Raw genomic sequence first — 20,429 nt, 5'->3', positions numbered from 1 at the left:
TTATTACGAGTCTGCTTTCTGCTTCATGTGCACTTGTTTATTCATCTTTTGTGCAGACAAATATCATGAACATGTGTTTACAGACATTCATGCTGAATATATTTTGTTCCGGTATCTATGTGTGATGCCACAAATGTCTGTCTGGATATCATGACCATTCATGCCTGATCGAGCTCCTTATGCCGTCCCCTGTAAAAACCAAAATATTATCAACAAAAAGACATTGCCAAAAAAATGTTTCTACTCTCCGTAGGATGGCAACCCAGATGCACGAGAGGGTTCAGCGAGAGGCCAAAAGGTGGAAAACAGAGAAAAGACAGAGGACAGACTTTTAGAAAAAGCAGCTGGGTTGTTATTATCCTGTCAGATAACAAAAAATTCACTGTTCCTTAAAGAGAAATAAGCTCGTTGTATCTGAGAGCAATCTGGATCATGACTTGGATATCCAAATCTGTGGCAGCTGGTGTTCCCCGGTGTCATGTTATTTTATTTATGTTGTCAGATCTCAGTACTTTCCCATGGTTGAGAAAAGTTAACTTTAAACTCAGTGAAGCAATAGACAAGTTTTCTTAAAAATAATCACTGTGGGCTGTAGAGGGAAATGATCCTTAGTTTACTGTGTGGTCAGAAGCCTGTCAGCATCCAGTTGCTGTATTAATGGCTTGGATGAACTTGTGGCTCAGGAGGAACAGCAGGGCATCTACTAACTGGAAGGTTCGTGGTTTGATTCTCCAGTCTGCATGACAATGTATTCTGATTCCCAATACTTTTGTGTGAGTATGTAAATGTTAGGTAGGAAGAAGTGCTTGTGTGAATAATGTTGTATAAAGTCCTTTGAGTGTTCAAGTAGGGCAGAAAAGCGCTATATAAGAATCAGTCTATTTACAAGAACTACAGTTATTAATTTAGGCAATGTCTCAATGCCAATTGATAATTATGAATATTTCTTTAAGTTGCTGCTTTTGTGCTGTTCAATTCAATTCAATTTAATTTATACAGCGCCAACTGACAACAACAGTCGCCTCAAGGTGCTTTATATTGTAAGGTAGACCCTATAATAATACATAGGGTCAGAAGAACCCAACATAAAGAGAAAAACAACAATCTTATGACCCCCTATGAGCAATCAGTTTGGCGACAGTGGGAAGGAAATACTCCCTTTTAACAGGGAGAAACCTCCGGCAGAACCAGGCTCAGGGAGGGCTGGCTATCTGCCGTGACCATAACATACAACCATCTACAAAAGCATTGGACCACACTTCTTAATGTTTGCATTCACATGTCTTCAGTCTCATTGCAACAAATCTATATAGTCAAGTATGCAAACTGCCTTTAAAAACATCTGTGAAAGAATAGCTCATTCCAGGACCACGATACTGTAATGGGACGCCACTGTTACAACAGGTTAGATCAGGAAACGTCTTCCCTCCTACATGAACTGTAAGTGGTTTTACTGCAGAGTGGAAGCGTTCAGGAGCCACGGCAACTCAGCCACTTTAGGAGTTGTAAGTGAAAAGACAGCTTGGATGGACAGTTATTGACCTAAAAATGCATAAATAAAATTAAAAACTGTCACTCTTTATTAATACTTTGAGTTCCCTCTGTCTGTTTTAATAATTACAATAGATGCAGCCTCCTCAGCATCAGCCTCCTCTGATCCAAATGCACCTGAGAATGTTACTGAGAGGCTGTTCAGAAGCAGCTTACACAGTCTTTTGTGAATCCTGTTATTTTTTTGTAGCATACTGTCCTACAGCAATAGAGCATACTTACACAGCTACAATGAGGATGACACATCCTTTTTTCAGAGTGAAGCATCTTTTCGCCTCTGAAAAAAAGGTCCTAACAGCCCCGCGTACAGTGGCAGTCCAAGTCAAGCAGAAAAATGCTGCTTTTAAAACTCAAGCAAACAGGCTCTTTTCTGGTTTTACAAAATTGCTTTGAATGTCAGAGCTTGTTTTTCATTTAATAGCTGTGGATGTTGATGCTTTTTAGCACTCGAGCTGACTAGTTTATCCGCTAGAGAGTACAGCGCTCACTTGGAGATGGAACTTTCCTTACCTAAAAGCTGAGCAGCTGCTTAAATGCACAGTTTGAAAGAATGGCGCTGATGATAGTGCGAAAGAGCAAAGCAGCAGGGCTGTATGTTGTCCATAAACGATATAATAAATGATAATTATGCCTATCTTTAGAGAATTGTTTTTTCCAAGCTCCTGTGATGCTTCCTCAGCTGTTTGTCCTCAATTAAAGTTGTTTTTCTACTCATTTGCTCAGATAATAATCGGCTTTTCTCTAAACAAGCATTTGTGAGGCTAACCTTGCTCTGTGTGCAGATTGTTATCCTCCTGACAAGAGTTGCATCTGTAGGTAAATATTCAACATGCACTTTACAGAGACACAGTCATTGTTGTTTTATTCCTCTGTCACGTATGTCCTCTGCCAAAATGCTGCACTTCCATGGCTTTATTTTGTTAATAAATATTTGAGATTTGAGGTTTTATTAATCAGTCATCTTCATTCATCTTCAGAATAACAACTAAAGTAGAAATATGCACAGAACCAAGAGCCTTTCAGGTGAAAGAAAACAATTCCTGTTCAATTCAGAATATTTTACAACCCAGCTATCTTTTTTAACTTTTGTGCCCTGCAGGATATTTTTATGACACTTCTTTTTTTTTTTTATTCGATTGTGAAGTGAAAAGACAAGATAGATGTGACAGAGAAACGAGGGCTGATAATTTCAGCTGACAGTCGTCTGATGGACTTAAAGTTGTGAAGCCAAATTTGGCCTGTAGACCTTTGTGATGACACGATGCACTCGTCTACATGAAACACAAAGGAGATTAAAATAACTCGGTGTCACTTTGACGCTGATGAAAATGTGCACAGTACAAAAGTTTTGACCAAATACGTTAATGTGCACTCATCTTATAGTAGTCACATCTACTAAATGTAATGTGAATGGAGACGAACCCACAAAGAATTATCAGCAGATTTCTGTAGAGTAGCATCTGTTTACCAAACGCTTGCATGACTGTCCCGCCCTTTTAATGAAATGATTGTGTGAATGTTGTGTTTACAGTTTTTTTCTGCTTGCCCCAAGTGGCTACAGACATTGGTAATCCGATTTTTTTTAATTAAGTTTTCTCTTGTGTGTGTTACGAATACTTGAATGTGATCAACTTAGCAACTGTGACTTCACACTTTAGTTTCTGGACTCTGGATTTTGAAACCTCATGATTACCATTTTGGTCAACACCATGTTAGCTGCATAATTCCAGTCAATGCAATTCCGTTTATTTATGTTTTACATTGTAAAGTAAAGATTCTACAATGATATAGTGAAAACTCCAATAACCAAACGACCCCCTATGGGCAAGCACTTGGAGACACTGGGAAGGAAAAACTCCCTTTTAACAGGAAGAAACTTCCAGAACCTCATGGTGGGGCAGCCATCTGCTGCAACTGGTTGGATGTGAGGGGAGGGACACAGGACAAACGACACTGTGGAATAGAACCAGCGTGTAACTAAGGGTCACCTAATCCAGCCCCAACTATCCGGTTGTTCAGTCTGACGTCACTAGCCGTGTCTGGGCCTAAACTCCGCTGCAGGTCCATATATCAAACGATCACTATGGCATTACTGAGAGTTGAAAAACTGTCTAAAGTCTTTCATCTTTAATAAAATGATCAGCGTTCTGCTCTACCAGGTGTAACAATTGAGTTTAACATCCAGGCATCCATGAAAACGGAATTTATGACATTTAACGGAGTTAGAAGTTAGCAGGAAGTTAGCTCGCTAGCTTCTATCTAAATACAATATAGCATGTCCTGACTGCGGGGTTTTGGAAACAAATTAAAACGTACAGCTCTATTATCACTTCCAACATAAATGAAGACAGAAAACTAAACAGCAGTGACGTTTGTAGGGTTACTGAAGTTGGGCTAGCTTGTATATAATGATGAGCTACGTGACCGCTAGCGCCACAGCTATGTTAGCATAATATAAACAAGATAACTTTTTTTCCCCTCGATAAAAGTTAACGTGATTGTTCTCGGTGGTCAGGAACAATTGTAATCGCATGGCAGGATGCTGTAAAAGGACCAAACTTCAGCCAGGAGAACAACTGAGATAATCCATCCACAATACGAGGTTAGTCATTCATATACTGCTGCATGGGCTGGGCTGTAGTTACATCCTAAGGTTTTAAAAACTGAGCTTAAATAAATGATTAGTGGTAATAAAAGCCGAGGGAGGTCAACAGTGATCACTGACTGTTTTAGGAGCTTTTTGAGATCAAATAGAAGAAAATACAAAACATTAAACATGTTAACAACACAAAAGCCATATTAAACGCAGACTACTTTAGGCCCGGAAGTAGGATTCGTCACATCATCACTTAACGACTGGATAAGATTGATGCTAGAAGTTATGCTAATGCTAATACGCTTGGTTAGCAAGCTGCACTGTTAAGCTGTACAGCCTAAAATGTACATACTAATTAGTGTAAAACCGAAGCACAAACTCCCCGGAAGACTGTAATACACATCAGACCACATTATTTATCAGATAATTCAATTCAATTCAAATGCTCCCAAAGGTGCCAACACCACAACCAAAGTTCAGTTCAGTGATTTCAATGACCAGAGATAAGGCATAGAGCAGGGGTCCACGAGGGCCGGTGTCCCTGCAGGTTTTAGGTTTAGTGTCCTTGATCCATCACAGCTGATTTAAATGGATAAATTACCTTCTCAACATGTCTTGAAGTCCTCCAGAGGCCTAGTAATGAACTAATCATGTGATTCAGGTGTGTTGACCCAGGGTGAGATCTAAAACCTGCAGGGACACCGGCCCTCGTGGACTGCGATTGGGGACCCCTGGCATAGAGCCAAACCTTTTTATATTTTTAGGAATATTTATTTATATACATATAACATATGTTCAGAAATTGTCCAAAGCTAAAATAAAAAAACAACTCCCTTCAAGTAGAGGAGGAGATGGTCTGGGCAAGCTTCGCACATTTCACATAACTTCCTGTACTGGCGCATGAGGCGTCCTGTACTGTAGCTCTTTCCTTAACAGTCGCTGCAATGTTCAAATGAGGTCGCATTAATGTAAAAGTCACCCATATGTGAATGGCAAAGCCATCACTTTAACTGCCTAATGAAGCCGGCAATGTTACATAGTTGATGTCTTAAAAGGACTTTACTGGGTCACAGGAATTAAACACCTCAGCACCTCATCTGATTGGTTTCACTCCACCAAAGCTGTTTTTTTGTTTGCATTTTGAAACTAAGCCAAATTTTTGCAAAACTTTGTAGAGGGATGGTTAACGAGCAGTGAAAGTATCCATTACATTTTTATGCAGTTTATTGTGCCTTTAAAAAAAAAACAACAAAAAAAAAACGGAAACTGGATATGATCTGGATCTGCTGCTGGATTTAAATGTAACAATATTTTTTTTAAAGAGATACTAATTCTCATGACAAAGGTTGTAACAAAATATAAGATATAGATAGGAAGAGCACATAATGAGTTGTGTAAGGCAGTCAAACTGTTTGCCCTTGACTCCACAGCCGTGACTTACTCCTGTTGTTATCCAAATGAAGGCTCATTATTTTAGCCCATATTCAGATTATCACAATTTTTCCTTTTAATATGTTAAATAAAACATGTAACAAGTATCTCCGACCAGCAGCATCCCCAGGACACAATCCCTAAGTGTCTGTGGCTTTGATTGAGGGCCACTGATTAACCTGCAGTGTCAGCTCAGCTTACAAATTGTTTTAAGTTATTCACGCTTGGTTGTTTTGCCCTGCCGTGTCACATGTCGTATGGAACCCTAATCCAGGTTGTTGTCTTTTTTCTGCACCAGAGCTTGTTGTCTTTTTGCAAAGGTCTCACATAAAGTCCCCCATCTAAGTGAACGTGAGGTTCATTGTTTAATAGCAGCTGTGTTGCTGAGAACAGGGCTGAATGATGTTTTTGATGATAGTAAGAGAGTATTCCTAAAATACTTTCTCAGTTTCTCCTTCCTCAGCTGTCATGTTAATCCCCTCGTTTCCTTTATCCTCATTTGCTTTTTTAAAATTTATTTATTTTATTTTTTTTACCACACCTCCTCCCCCTGTCCCCCCCCTCCCATCACTCGCCCAGTGATCTGTCCATCCGTCACTATCGATGTCAGTGTGGTGTGTGTATTTGTGTGTGTCTATATGCATGTCATCTGGCACTGGGTGGCCTCCCACTGATGTAAGAGGGATCTGTCATGTCTCTCTGTCACAACAGCAGACACGCATGAGTAGATGTACACACACACACACACACACACACACACACACACACACACACAAACACACACACACCTAAATGCGCATGGTGGACTTGTCTCTACTCAGTCTGTTCTTAGTGAATGCATGAGCAATTTTTCCTCTTTTCCTTCCATCCTAACCCCTGAGATTTACTAGACATTTATATTTTTCTGCTAAAACAACCTTCAAGGCTGCCAGTAGGTTGTGGAGTTGTAGAAGTTATTATTTGTTAGGGTTATATCCACTTCTGCATCCAGAGGTATGAAATACAACATGATGGGACATTTCAACTAAACTCTCCTTAAAATGTGGTTTGTTAAAAAGCTGCAGAGAAAGAATCCCTGGGTGGATTCGTGGCTGTTCTCCAGCTCGAGTGGTTTTTAGCAGGCTAAACGAAGCCCTTCAGGGGGTTACAGAGTGACAAGTGGACACCGGTTAATTTTGTAGCATCAGGAGCTACAGCAGCAGCAGAAGCCCCGGCTGTGTGTTTGGAGCAGCACCTGCTGAACACAAGAGGAACTGCACTGGAGATGCTTTAATGTAGTTTGTCTCTTGGATGAGGGGAATGAGGGGTTATTGGGCTCAGGTGACAGATCGTATTCTCTGTTATTAGACTGAGGCTTGTTGGTGTCCTCGGTGAAGAGATACGAGGATGGCTGCCTTTCCTCAGCATTGATGAAGGGGAAATGATCAGTTAGAAAATCAGCCTGAAGTCCACTGAGAGCAAATCATGAAGACAGATGCTCATCTGTCCCCTGTGTGTATGCTGCTTGAATAATGTGTGTTAGTGTTTAATTTTGAAAAGTCTAAACTCTATAAAACAGCATTGCTGATCTCTCCCTGAGTGCATGCTTTTAACTACGTGCACAAAGCTTTCTTCTGCGTACAATTATATGATTTATTTGATATGTTCGATACAGTAGAAGTCATTTTAATCTTTTTTTAGTCACTAATGTGAGATGGAGAAAAATATCTGTTAATTAACTATTTAATAGGGCTGTGATAGACTGGCGACCTGTTGAGTGTGTACCCAGTCTCTTGCCTTAGTACAGCGAGGATAGGGTCCAGTCAACTTGAGACCCTGAACAGGACAATGAACTGAGAAAATGAATGGAATATATTGTAAATATCTAGACCACTGGTGTCACACATACTATGACCTTGGCCTTGATTTGGAAAGTGTGAAATTTGCAGTGAAGTCATGAATTACTCATTAAAAAGCATTTCTAGCATTTCTAGGCATTTCTAATAAAATATGTGGAAAGTTATCCGTATTTTAAGTCTGTATTTTAAATCATTTAACAGGAAATAAAACCCTCTGCTCTCTGTTTTTTAAAGGAGGGGCTGACAGGTATCACTTTGGTTAGTCTTGGATTGTCAGCTTTTTCTTTCTTGTTTCCTTTGTTAGGTTTAAATCTTGGCTGTTTGGCAGGTGAACATTGTCAGGATGTACTTTTTTACACTTGAAGTAACTTGTAATATTTTTTTAACCTGTTATTCAAGATTTTTACTGCTCTGACTGAGTTTAAATCATATACAGGCATGATTCAGACAATCCATCTAACTGAAAAAAGAGTCTTATATGTGCTCATGCATGCAGATATTCACTTTAGTGCCCCACTCCAGATAGTGTGTTAGTTTGAAGGCTTAGTACACTTTTGTGTAGTAATACTGTATATACCGATTGTGTGGTACTGTAGTTACACTTTGACAGCACAGTAAGTGACTCAAATCAAGCTGTTCTCTTTAAACCTGACATTCTTCTTACGCTTTGGGAATGGACTGGCTTTTATATAAGCCAGTTTTCTAGTTGGACTACACTTACTATACACTTTAAGCACTTTATCTACCTCCCATCTACAGCCAGTTTGAAATAAGTTGATCTAACATGCATGAAACCCATACAGGCACAGGTAGAACATGCCGACTCATCACACAGAGGCACCAGCTTTCAAACCAGAAGTCTTCTTGCTACTTGTTATACGTTTAATTCTTATTCGTTTTCAGTGTTACTTTAATATTTTATATTTCTGTATTATTTTTATTGTAGTCTCTGGATTTTGTTTTGTCTCTAAGTTGGGATAGCTATCATTAAGGAGCAGACTGTAGTAAGCCCAGAGTGCCTAAATTGCCGGTGTAAAATGTGGGCTGGCAGATGCAACAACAACTTGATTGTCTTAAAACCATACTTGACTGTGTACTGAATGGAGATCTTTTTCCTTAACTAAGATTTTTGAAACCCATGTTTAAGATGTCAACACTTATTTTAGAAGGAATTCAAAGCACTGGCTAACCATATATTTGGTCTTACCCACGTCGAACTCTTAGTTTGTTTTTATTTTCTGTCAGCATAGACACTGAGTCAAGATGACAGATGAGGGAGCAGCCTGCCCTTTAACATCAGTCTGCACCTCAGCTTTGAGTGGACTTGGCATTTTGTTGAGGCTGAGATGTTAAGAAGACACCAGACACTCACAAGCACATTTTGCACATCTAGCAAAAACACAGTAACTGTTATAAGAAATGGCCCAAGAAATTTAAAATGTGGGGGAAAGTAGCCCTGATATCTGGTTTGCTGCTGACATGACACATGCTTAACAGAAAAGTCACAATGATCTCACACACATAACTGCACCATTAAGTTACAGTGAAGGTTTACCTCAAAGCAAACTTAAAATAGTTCGAGTAAAGGTCAAAATTTGAAACAGCTAAAATATCCACAAACCACCAAAACAATCTCTTTTCATATACAATTAAAACGCTTATATTCTCTGGTGTGGTTATACTGTACTGTATGGTTCAACACACTGAACAGGAATATGTCATGAGTCACTCTTGTATGCTTTTCATACAAGTTTCACACGAGACAGATACAAACTTCATAAGATTTATATATATCTTTTCCATATGGGTAGCAGCGGTCCCCAACCCCCGGGGCCGGTCCGTGAGTCGTTTGGTACCAGGCCACGAGAGTAGAGCCTCGGGTGTGAAATTTATAGTTTTTTCTCGTGTTGCAGTTGTGTCTTATTTTGAAAGAAATAATTACGTGTTACTATAGCGACCAGAGATTAATTAAGGGGCAGAGAGGAGGATGTTACTCTCAATGTTGTTGGCAGATTTCAGGAGGACGCTGCTAATAAAGTTACACAATTACACAGCGGATTTGCGTTTATTATTATATAATAAATACCACAGTTTTTGTCTTGGGCGTATCATTTTATTGTGTTGTATTTATCTGCAACACCTTAAAGGCCGGTCCATGAAAATATTGTCTTACATTAAACTGGTCCGTGGTGCTTAAAAGTTTGGGGACCGCTGAACTATAGTGATGCCGTGAGAATAAAGGCATGTTAATTGTACGTGAAGAGTGAGGGCCTTGGAGCTGTTTTATGTTTTACCTGATATAAAATGCACCACCAATCCAAGTGCTCCTTTTAAAACAGTTTAAAAATGACGTTTGTTAGAAAGCTGTAGGGAGCACTGCGTCAACACACTGGTCGCTCAAAATGATTTAGAACTTTTTGGAAGTGGAAAGACTGTCGGAGAGGCAATGAGTGAGGATTGCTTTGATGCACCTGAAGTCATCATATATGTCATCATATATCTTCAAATGTAGATGTGCCTGCACATGATGGCACTCTGGAGCAGTTCAAGTCATTTCCATCAAACGTTCTCCCCTGAGGAAACTGAGGACTTCACAGTAGGACCCTGTGTTGAAAACATGGTCCTTGTTGGAAACTGTGATGTGGGCCAGTTCCACTTTTCAAAAAATGTAATAAATGGGGTGTCCCAAGAAAATGAAAAAGTAAAGCAGAAGAGTTTCCATGTGAAAATTATACCAGGAAATTACATTGACAGGAGTGCAAGAACACTGGGTATTAGAATACAGTCAGTTTATACATCTGTGTTCACAACCCTGCAATAAAGTCTTTAAAGATCCTGCACAGAAAAAATGTCAAAACAGCAGAGCTGATGAAACATCCACTGAAAACTATAACAAGTTAAAATAAGCCAGGGTTATCTTTAAAATCCTTAAAGCACACAATTTAATGCAATGTGATCACTTTGTGTTACTTCTCCTAATCATGTGACCTTTTGTAGTCTGCAAAATAACAGAGCCTATCACAGAAAAGATGCTGCATCTTACCACACTTGCTTACTTTTGAGGATCTCCTAAATTTGCTTATCTGTTTCAGGTTCAGTTTAATTCACATAATTAATCAATTAATGGTCTTGAGCATGCATGTCTGATGATGGTGGTGGTGGGGTGGTAATGAGCTGCTGATCAGCTTTAAAGTTACCTTACAATCCTTTAAAGTTCCTACACACACACTGCACAGAGAAGATGAGACACATCACACTGCAGCGAAACGCAGTTAATGATAGCAATCTGATTACACCTTCAGAGACACTGCAGACCTTTGGATTTCACTCTGTGCTAATAGAGCTAAGGTAATGGGTGGGCAAGGGAATGAATGGCTGTCTAAGTGAATGGATGTGTAATTAAAGAATGGGCGATACAGTCGATGTAATTAGCTTGTTTATGTGTGGTACAATGGATATGGGCAGGCGTGAGGATCTGGGCCTGGAATGGCAGACGGAGAGAGGGAGACGAGATAGGAGACGGCGAGGAGGGGCGAGAGTGGGAAGGAGAGAAAGAGAGGGAGCAAACTCCTTATTCAGGCCTTTTCTGCTCACCCGTCACATCAAGGCTCGAAATCAATCCTGCAAATTGGTTTGTTCCTGGACAAGGTTACCAAATGACGGAGGGATGGAGAGAATGAAGTGGAGGAGACACGGAATATGAGATAGAGAAGGAATATGTGAGAGCTGTAACCAGAGATTGTGGGGAGGACGATGAAGGGGAGGAGGGTGGGGATGTCCCGCTGTTGACGTATTGCCTAATGCGGGGGCTCTGTGTGTGTATGTGTGTGTCTGAGTGTGTGTGTGAGCTGAAGGCCAACAGCGACGTCATTAAACTATGAAGGAGGTGAAGGATCCAGTTGATTGTTGTTTGTTACAGGTAAACCGTAGAGACTGAGTTATGACCTGCTGGCTCACAAAACACTTTGTCCGTGTGGCAAAGAGGCATGTACATGTTGGGACTGAGTTTGTCTGTGTGTGTGTGTTTGTGTGTCTGTGTGCATGCCACAGATGTTCCTGTAAACCTGTCACAATGAAATGTGGAACCCATTTCCTACCATTCCCAGCTGAGCCAGTGGAACCGGAGAGTAAATATATAAATAATAGAACAGATAAAAAATGATGCAATCTCCAAATGTGTTATTCTTCTCCATTGACCTGACGTGTCTTTTTGTGTGTGTGTGTGTTGCTTACAGGAACACTTTACACCTGAGTGTAAGTTTAAGGAGTGTGTGTTTGAGAACTACTACGTCACCTACTCGTCCATCCTGTACAGACAGACCCAGTCAGGGCGGGCTTGGTACATCGGCATCAACCGGGACGGCCAAGTCATGAAGGGGAACCGCGTCAAGAAGACGAAGGGAGCTGCTCACTTCCTGCCCAAACTTATTGAAGGTAAGCTTGTACGGTATGTACATGTAAAGCATGTTGCTCTCTATCATAAAACAATAAAAATTTCAATTTCAACAAGGGGGCAAAGAAAAAGATCTAAAATAAAAAGACAAAAGGTCATACAGAAGGAAAACCAAGGATAACACAAAAAATAGCAACTGTAACAAAGGAAGCAAGAAATTTCATCAGTCCAGAAAACTTTTTACTTTCCTTAACCTTCATGCAGGATATGAAAATAATAAAGATACAGGATAAGTTATAGAGATTAAAAGTTACATTAAAATGATCAACGTGATCACTTCACGTTGATCATTTTTCAAACCCCCATGAATAAAGTAACACTCATAATCTACTCATGACCTCAATCCATTGTTGAAAAGTTTGAACACATCAGCATGTCAGGAAATTACTATATCATCATAATCTGAGTCACAAATGTGAATCATGTCTTTTCTGTAAATGAGTTTTAGTGCAGAACATTAGATGCATGTATTGAGATCATATCATCAATTATTAGAGAACATACCGCTGAAACTTGTTATCATCCTTTTCTTCTCTTTTATGCTTTATGAGTAGAATTTATAACAGCAACAATAAAAACCTACAACGTTTTTCAAAAGCCATTTAATAGTGCATGATATTTCCTCGTTGCCCGGCACAGAACAGGTGCTGCACCTGCAGATAGTGAGCATGGATCAGTGCACACTCAGCGATGGTGGGGTTTATAACCCATGCCCACTAAGGCTTTATTTGATGATTTTCAGTGTTTATTTACTCCTGATTTTCTAACTGTTGTGTGTAGTCTATATTTTGTATAACCTGTACAGCACTGTGGTCAGCTGAGATTGTTTTGAATGTGTTATGCTGTAGAAATAAACTTTGACTTGATTTGACCTAAGACAGTGCAACCTACAAGGAAAAACACCAGCAGAAGTGGCAAAAATGAATAATAGAGGATCTATTGCTGCTTTTCTATTATGTTATAATGTCCACTCCCTAAGCCAGGATCTGGTTTCTTCCTGTTAGAAGGGAGGTTTTCCTTCCCACTGTCGCCAAATGTTTGATCTTAAGCTAAATTTAGACTTCTGCAGGAAACCTACGTCCTAGCTGGTAACCAGAAACTGCTTTAATCCCTACACCACAACCTTCCATGCCTTTAGACTTGTTGTGGTATACGTCATCCCAGCGTGTAGTTACATTTCTCAGAAGAAGCACTCAAGGTTACGTAGAAGGTTGCAGCGTAGGGTTAAAATAGGGTTCTGGTTATGGCGTCAGTTACTCTATGCCGCATTAGTATTAGTATAATTCACGTGTTATGGGGTCATCTGATTGTGTGTTTATTCTCTGTATTATTGTAGGGTCTTATCGTAGGGTCTTTACTTCACACTATAAAGGACTTTGAGGCGACTCTTACTCGACTCGATTTTCTTATTGTGATTGTATAAATAAAATTAAATTGAATTAAAAGTAATCCATATTAGCCAGTATACTGTATATATTCAATTCAATTTTATTTGTACAGCCCCAAATCACAACAACAGTCACCCCTAGGCTCTTTATATTGTACACTGTAAAAAAAAAAAAGTAATATAAAAGTATTTTACTGTGTATTTTACAGTTTTGTACTGTTCTTCTAGATTATCATTAAATTTACATAAATAGACTGTGATTTTACATTTCAAATGTAAATTAACGTAAAATTACTGTAAATGTCATAAAACATAATTTTCTTGTTTTTTAAATGTATCTGTCTGTACATGTGCATATTTAGATTGTTAAAATACTTTCACAAATGTATCATAATTTCACAAATATGTGTAAGTTATTTGAAAGATTGAACTGTTAAATTCAAATGTAATGCTATGGAAAAATATATAAAATAATTCCTATAAACTTTTTTTTTACATCAAATAATTATTATTATTGTTGCGATTTAGGGTGATCGTGGCTCAAGAGTTGGCAGTTCGCCTTGACACTCTCGGTCGTTGTGTCCTTGGGCAAGACACTTTACCTACCGCCTACTGGTGATGGCCAGAGGGGAATTGTAAAGCGCTATATCAATGCAATCCATTATTATTTAAACCAACTGTTAACTGTATATTTCTGTACATTTAAGTGTTATTATTCATATTGCCACATTCATTGACCTTGTTTATGGGTAATTTCATTGTTTAATCACGTTAAAATGTTCCTAATTTAATGTTTAAAAGCACTTGAAAAAGGCAAAATCCCATGTAAAATTAGGGCAACAAACTGTATTGTCATTACTGAAAATAACCGTATTTTTATGGGAAAGTTATTTTCTGTTATTTTCTGGTATTATTTTGGCGCCCCAGCTGCTGGAATATTACTGATTTTTTAGGATTTTTTTTTACGTTGTAAGGTAGACCCTACAATAATACATACAGAGAAAAACCCAACAATCACATAACCCCCTATGAGCAAGCACTTGACAGTGGGAAGGAAAAAGTCCCTTTTAACAGGAAGAAACCTCCAGCTGAACCAGGCTCAGGGAGGGGCGGGGCCATCTGCCATTACCAGTTGGGGTGAGAGAAGGAAGACAAGATAAAAGACATGCTGTGGAAGAGAGCCAGAGACTGATATAATATACTGTATGCATTTATGTGTCCAATCTTTCTAATTTTTCTTTCTCCCTCCCCAAAATAAACTTGCCTTGCCCAGTGGCTATGTACAGGGAGCCCTCTCTACATGACGTTGGTGAACAGAGTCCGCCCAGAAAAACGCCCAAGACCTCCAGTGATTCGCCTGTGCTCCAGAACGGCAAGAAAGATCCTCAATCCAAAACCAAAACCTCCTCCTCCTAGCGCTCAGAGACACAGGAGAGAGGAGTGGTAGACAACACGTGGACAATGGGCACCAGCGGACACCTGAACAAGTTTGTTAGGGCTACCCTCCCCCCCACATGCTGCCTGTAATACTGATCCCATAATGCACTGGTGACAAACTGGGTAAAAAGCAGAAGCAAGTCCAGGCAGAGTGGAGTTGGCCAGTGGGAGGCCCCTTTTACCTTTACAGAAGCCCATTCACACCAGCCCACCATGTTCTTATTTAATGACCTTTATGATTAGCAGAGCCTGGGATCTAAAAGCAATAACTCCGCAAAGAGGTGAAAAGTGGCCTAACATTGTACAGCATGTCACCACAGCGTGTTCAACCAGCTGGAAGGGAAAACCCCCCACACCCTCTAGACATCATCATTGAGATCCTTCCAGTCAACCAAATATCCAAACAAAGTCTTCCTGGGTTTAACACAAAGAGTGCACTGGGTAAATCTGTCCCTCTGCTGCACATGCTCCACAATTGGGTTACGTCTTTATTCCCCTATGGGGTTTAATGCTAAGGTTAGCTTGATAAAGAGTCATGCTAATGTGAGGCTGTCACACAGACCCTTTGGTTCTAAAGCCATCTGCTCACTCCACATCTTCAGCGTGTGCGTCAGCAACTTTGTGAGATAGCCTGAATATGAGTCAGTCCTATATGCGTGTGTGTGTGTGTGTTCCCTTCTTCCATTCACCTTTGCTACGATTTTATTAGTTCGTGACATGGACTCAATTTTCCACTCTGCGGCACAAGAAAGCCCCTCCCTCCTCTGCGGCTCCGTTAATGGAGTCTGGGACTGATCAGAATCTTTCGACCCTTAAACGAGGGGTCAAAAGCTCCCCCGGCACATTGCGTAACCGCATAACCCACACTCATTTATACACTTACATCTACACATGCATGTTTGTGGTTTGTGCAGCACGTGCACACACTTTAGAGCCCAGATGTCCATGAGCATCGGCCGCTGAAAACCATCTCACACCTTAACACACTTAGCAAAGTGACACGCACGCTCGTGACTGCGCCCACTAACATGACACAGTGGTGAGTGTGTGTACGGGTTCTGGGAGATGATGAGGATATCATCAGCGAAATGGGTTGGTAATGGAGCCTGGCTGTGCGGTTTGTGATTGTGCTGCAATAGCTGTTTTCACTGTGGCCGGCCATGCATTGCACAAACCCTCAAGGGCCACACACTATCTGTGCAAATCATCTTTTGTGTCACTGCACACACACAAATACACACACACATATATATAGAAATGCCAATTTTGTATTTTTTCATCATACTCTGCCATCATGTTCAGGGGGTCTGACTTGAGATTTTGACCTAATTTTGTGTGAAATAGTCAATATTCACACATACACTGATATTCCAGTGAAAGGCTAAAACTAACAGAACAACCTTTCATTGGATATAAATCACAATCAGTAATCCTTTTAATTGGATTTAATGTCAAGTGGCTGTCTTGAAACTAAAGATAAATAATATATGACAGCTGGCTACGCAGCGCTGTGAGTAAAGTAGTCTGAAAGTGTCTGCATTTTCTGAGTTTTAAGCTGTTTCACTAATTTGTCATACACTAAGAGTTATCTTGCATCCGTATGAGAATTACACTTCCCCAAATTTTCGCGCTGCATAGCATTGTTCAAATAAACCGTGTTTATTCCTTAAAGATAAAGATAAAGTTAGAAGACATTATGGAAAGCAGCTCTGGTGGAAAAAGCTCAGTTCCCCCTGAGCAATGAGGCAGCAATACTCAAAAAATAAAAAAATGCCCAAAATGCTGACTTTAAGTAATTTGATTTAATGTAAGTTTCCATCTATTATTTATTTATTTTATCATGTAAGTACAATGTAAAAGGTTCACTTTAATGGTCAAATGAAATTTAGTTGATTGATATACCTTCGGTTTATACCAAGGTGATCCTTATTTGAATAAAAACCTTTGATTTTAGAAAGATTTAAAAATGTTAATTTTAATTTTTAAACTTGTAGTTTTCAGGTATAAGTTTGGGAGTTTCAAAAGTTACATTTTCAGAGACTTTATTTGCATGTATTCCCAGATATCAGTTTGGGAAGCAGATTGTACTTTGAAAGAGTACAATTAAATGAACTATGCCACCAAATTGCATTATGGGAAATGTAGTAACTAATGATCTGTTTTGCTGGAACCAAAGTCAGGATTTCTTCAGCTTCTTCTGCACTGATTTTTCATATAAAGTTCCCATACTTCATACATAAATTAGTGTAGGGTACTCAGTTAAATTACTGTAACATTAACTAAAGAAACTAATGCCGGGGAATCATTTGTTAATGTAATTTTTAACATTTTTAGAAATGAACTCTGCAGTTTTTTGGGGGTTTGGTTTTATAGTAAATCTCTCCCAGAGAGTTTGATTTTGATGCAAAGAGGAATTCAAGCCTTCTTTACTTGTCACGTCCTTACAGTTATTATTTAGAGCTTATATACTGTGATCCCATGATATGACTGAGGCAAAAATAATTAAAGTTGTATGAGCATAGATGATGGTACAAGAATGATGGCTCTGAAAAAAGGAAACTTAAGCGTCTCACATCTTTTTGCCAGTGTTTATTTGTTAGCCTGTCCTGGTAAAGAAAATCACTAGCATATTTAATATTTCACTCCTTTCTTTCCGGAGACCTTGTTTGGTGCATTTCCATTTGTTGTTTCCATTGAACACAAAAAGCAATCATTTTTCATATCAAACTTGCTACAATATGCCAGGCAGGGTAATTGTTTCTGCCTTATGTTTATGTACTGTGGGAAGCGAGGGAGTCCTTTGTGTTCGGGAGGTAAAGGCGAGGCGAGATTGATGATCAGGGCAGAGGGAGAGAGAGAGAGAAACAAAAGAAATGAGCGAGAGAAGAAGAGAAAATTTTAGGGAGGATAATTATGATGATGAGCACAACAAAAAGAGATTTAAAAGGGAATTATGCTAAGGTGGACACTCTTGCCTGAAGACACACATTTACTAGCGCTTCTCCTTATGCGCGTAATCCTCTGCCCCCATGCAACCTGTGGTTGTAAATAATAATAGCTGATAACCCAATCAGGATGGAGGCGAGGGTGCTGAGCAATGTAATCTTCTACCTGAGAATTGAAGCAAATTGTACCTCTGCTTTCCTGAAGGAAGAAAGGAAGGAAGGAAAGAGCAATCCAGTGAATACTTAAAGGAAAGGAAGTGGTCTGAGAGAGAGGAAATAAATAAAAGAGGGGGTGAAGGATATAAAGGAAGGTGATTCAATACATATATGATTTAAAATAATATATATTTTTTAATTTATTGTACTTAAGCTACTGTTAAAACCTCACTTTCACACTGAAGACCTTAATTAAACTGTTAAATAGACATTCAGGTTGATGTGTTTGACCAGACACCCTCCCTGGATCACACGATCCAGAACACAGTGTTTGACTATTATTTGCAGAGTAATTAGTGTTTAATTAAAAGAGGCTCCCTCCTCCCAGAACTGAAGCAAGTCTGTCTGAGACTGGATTCTCTTAGATGGAGAGAGGAGTACTCCACTCAACAAACAGAGCTTTTGTAACATCTATATTATGTATTTTAAGGGCTGGGAAAATCTATGTTCCAATATTTTTTTATGTATGTCTCATGACTGTTGTTTTTGGGTTTTAAAAGGAGGTTAAGGGCTAAAGTTTTAGTTTAAATAATCTTTGTGGAAGAGTTTAAGGAGCACGGATTTCGCACAGATTATTTTTACCATATAGATAAACAAACGTTTGAAAGTGTGTTCAGACAGAGCACCACCAAAGGCATTGGTGTTACGATGATAAATGACAAACTTGGCTCGTGTGTGCAAAGTTAAGCCGCTGTAGGAGTGCTTTAATCCTGCATTCTCTCTAATGGCCAGCAGGGGGCGACTTATCTGGTTGCACGAAAACGTCAGATTCTATAAAAGCCTTTGGGACAATGACCCAAAACCTCACTCCATGACGGTCTCGTTTGCTAGTTCCAAGATTTAATCCCATGTAGAGAGAAAAAATGCTAAAGCTCAAATCAGTGGATAAGAAAAATGAAATAATCTTTTCTCAAGCATTTTACAAAACTAACTATAAAGCACTATTCTACAAACAAGTAAAAAGCATATACCAGTTAAGGGCAAGCCAGTGCATCTCTTTATGTTTATGTGAGAGCTCAGCCATTAGCTCATCTTGCCAGGAACTATGCGGTCACCCTCTATTCTAGAATACTGTTGATATTGCTACATTCATAAAGGTAATTATAAAAGTGGCTTTTTTTTTTTTTTTAGCCCACAGCTGTTTTCATTTGCTAAACCAGTCCTCATCTCATCAAAAAGGTGCCCCGTGTCCTGTCTGAACACACCTCTGAGGGTAAAGTGACTGTGATGAAGTCTTGATCCACATTTTTAGGTTTGTGGTCTTTTGACAGAAAACCTTCGATACAAAGCTAAAAAGAACGTAAGAAGCAATGAAAGTGGAGAGGTGTCAATATGGGAAATGTGGGGTCCTGCTAGTTTGGATCTTGTCTCGTGAGAGTGAGAATATCTTTTTTAGTCCCTTTGTAATCCTTTCCTGACTCTTAAATACAGAAAATCACTGGAGGGGCCCTTTAACTTTCAAAATAAAAGCTGCATGAGAGCAAATAAGGAAAAAAATATTAAATTTTTATGGAGTAAGTGTAGGGCTGTGAACATTTTGTGTCATGCCTCATGTCATGTCATACAGTGACTTTAAAGCCAAACTTTTGTTAAACCAGTCCATCTTTGTCACTTCACTGACCCCACGTCAGTCAACACTGACATCTAGTGAATGATGGATTCAAAGCTAACTAAACTTCGGTGTGTTTTGCATGTGTGTGTGTGTCGATTCAGCAATTAAATGCAATCCATTAGAAATGATCCATCAGCCACTTAAAGCTGGATCAGACATCTGAGTGTCCCACTGTAAAATATGTAGACACGTTTGATTTTTATCCGACTGTTATTTAAATACTAGGTGCAGCCTGATTACTGATGTTAGTACCCATATTTTTTAAGTAACAACTCAGATTTCCAGTTAATAATATCATCGTCATTATTGTGATTTTTTAAGCTCAACTGAGAAGTAATCAGATTAATCCTGGAAGGTTTTATCTGTTATTTTTAGTCTATTTCAAGCTATGGTGGTGATCTTAAAGAGGATGTTGCTTTGTTTGCAGTCTTATTGATTTTACTTTTGCGGTGGCAGAAAAGTAGAATTACTAAATCATTTATAGCGGGTGGAAGGTTTGTGTGGCCACACGTGTTTGCACCGGTTTGTGTGTGTGTGTTTTATGCTGTGTTCGTACACACCTTCTTTTCCCTCCGTCTCTGTCCTGCGAGTCTTTTGTGAAGCCTGAAATCAGCCCGTCCGCTCTCAGCCTTCAGGCTTCACTTCAAACGACTCTGCGTAAATTACAGGATGTAAAGTTTGCCATTTCTCTCGGCGGCCGTCTCTCTGAGCACATATTTGATTAGTGGACACCCCACTCCCCTCCCGTGGCTGAATTTACTGCTTTTAACTGGCTGATGAATGTCTCCGGATTCAGCTCTAAGCGTTAAATATTGGCCCTTTGGTGAGCTCGGCGTCACTGCTTCTTTATATATGAAAGGGATGGGGAAGGTGTGCCAGCTTGCGCCTAGATATCGAAGGGAGCTAAATGATGTCTATCTGATGCAGCTGCACCCTTCACACACACACACACACACACATACG

At 39.5% G+C, this 20,429-nt stretch overlaps 1 protein-coding gene across 2 annotated transcripts in view; it reads left to right on the top strand.

Annotated features, from left to right (window-relative positions):
• The window catches only part of fgf11a (fibroblast growth factor 11a), a 104,521-nt gene extending 84,345 nt beyond the window's left edge, over positions 1 to 20,176 (top strand). For both annotated transcript variants that reach the window (XM_026161601.1, XM_026161600.1), the window contains 2 exons: positions 11,652 to 11,850; positions 14,530 to 20,176. In XM_026161601.1, the coding sequence (XP_026017386.1) occupies positions 11,652 to 11,850; positions 14,530 to 14,672 (342 nt within the window). In that variant the 3' untranslated portion in view covers positions 14,673 to 20,176. The remainder of the gene's footprint in view (positions 1 to 11,651; positions 11,851 to 14,529) is intronic.
• Positions 20,177 to 20,429: the final 253 nt, after the last annotated feature.

The sequence above is a fragment of the Astatotilapia calliptera genome, chromosome 3, assembly GCF_900246225.1.
Source record: "Astatotilapia calliptera chromosome 3, fAstCal1.2, whole genome shotgun sequence".
Classification (NCBI taxonomy): Eukaryota; Metazoa; Chordata; class Actinopteri; order Cichliformes; family Cichlidae; genus Astatotilapia; species Astatotilapia calliptera.
This window is presented reverse-complemented; position numbering and strand designations above follow the sequence as displayed.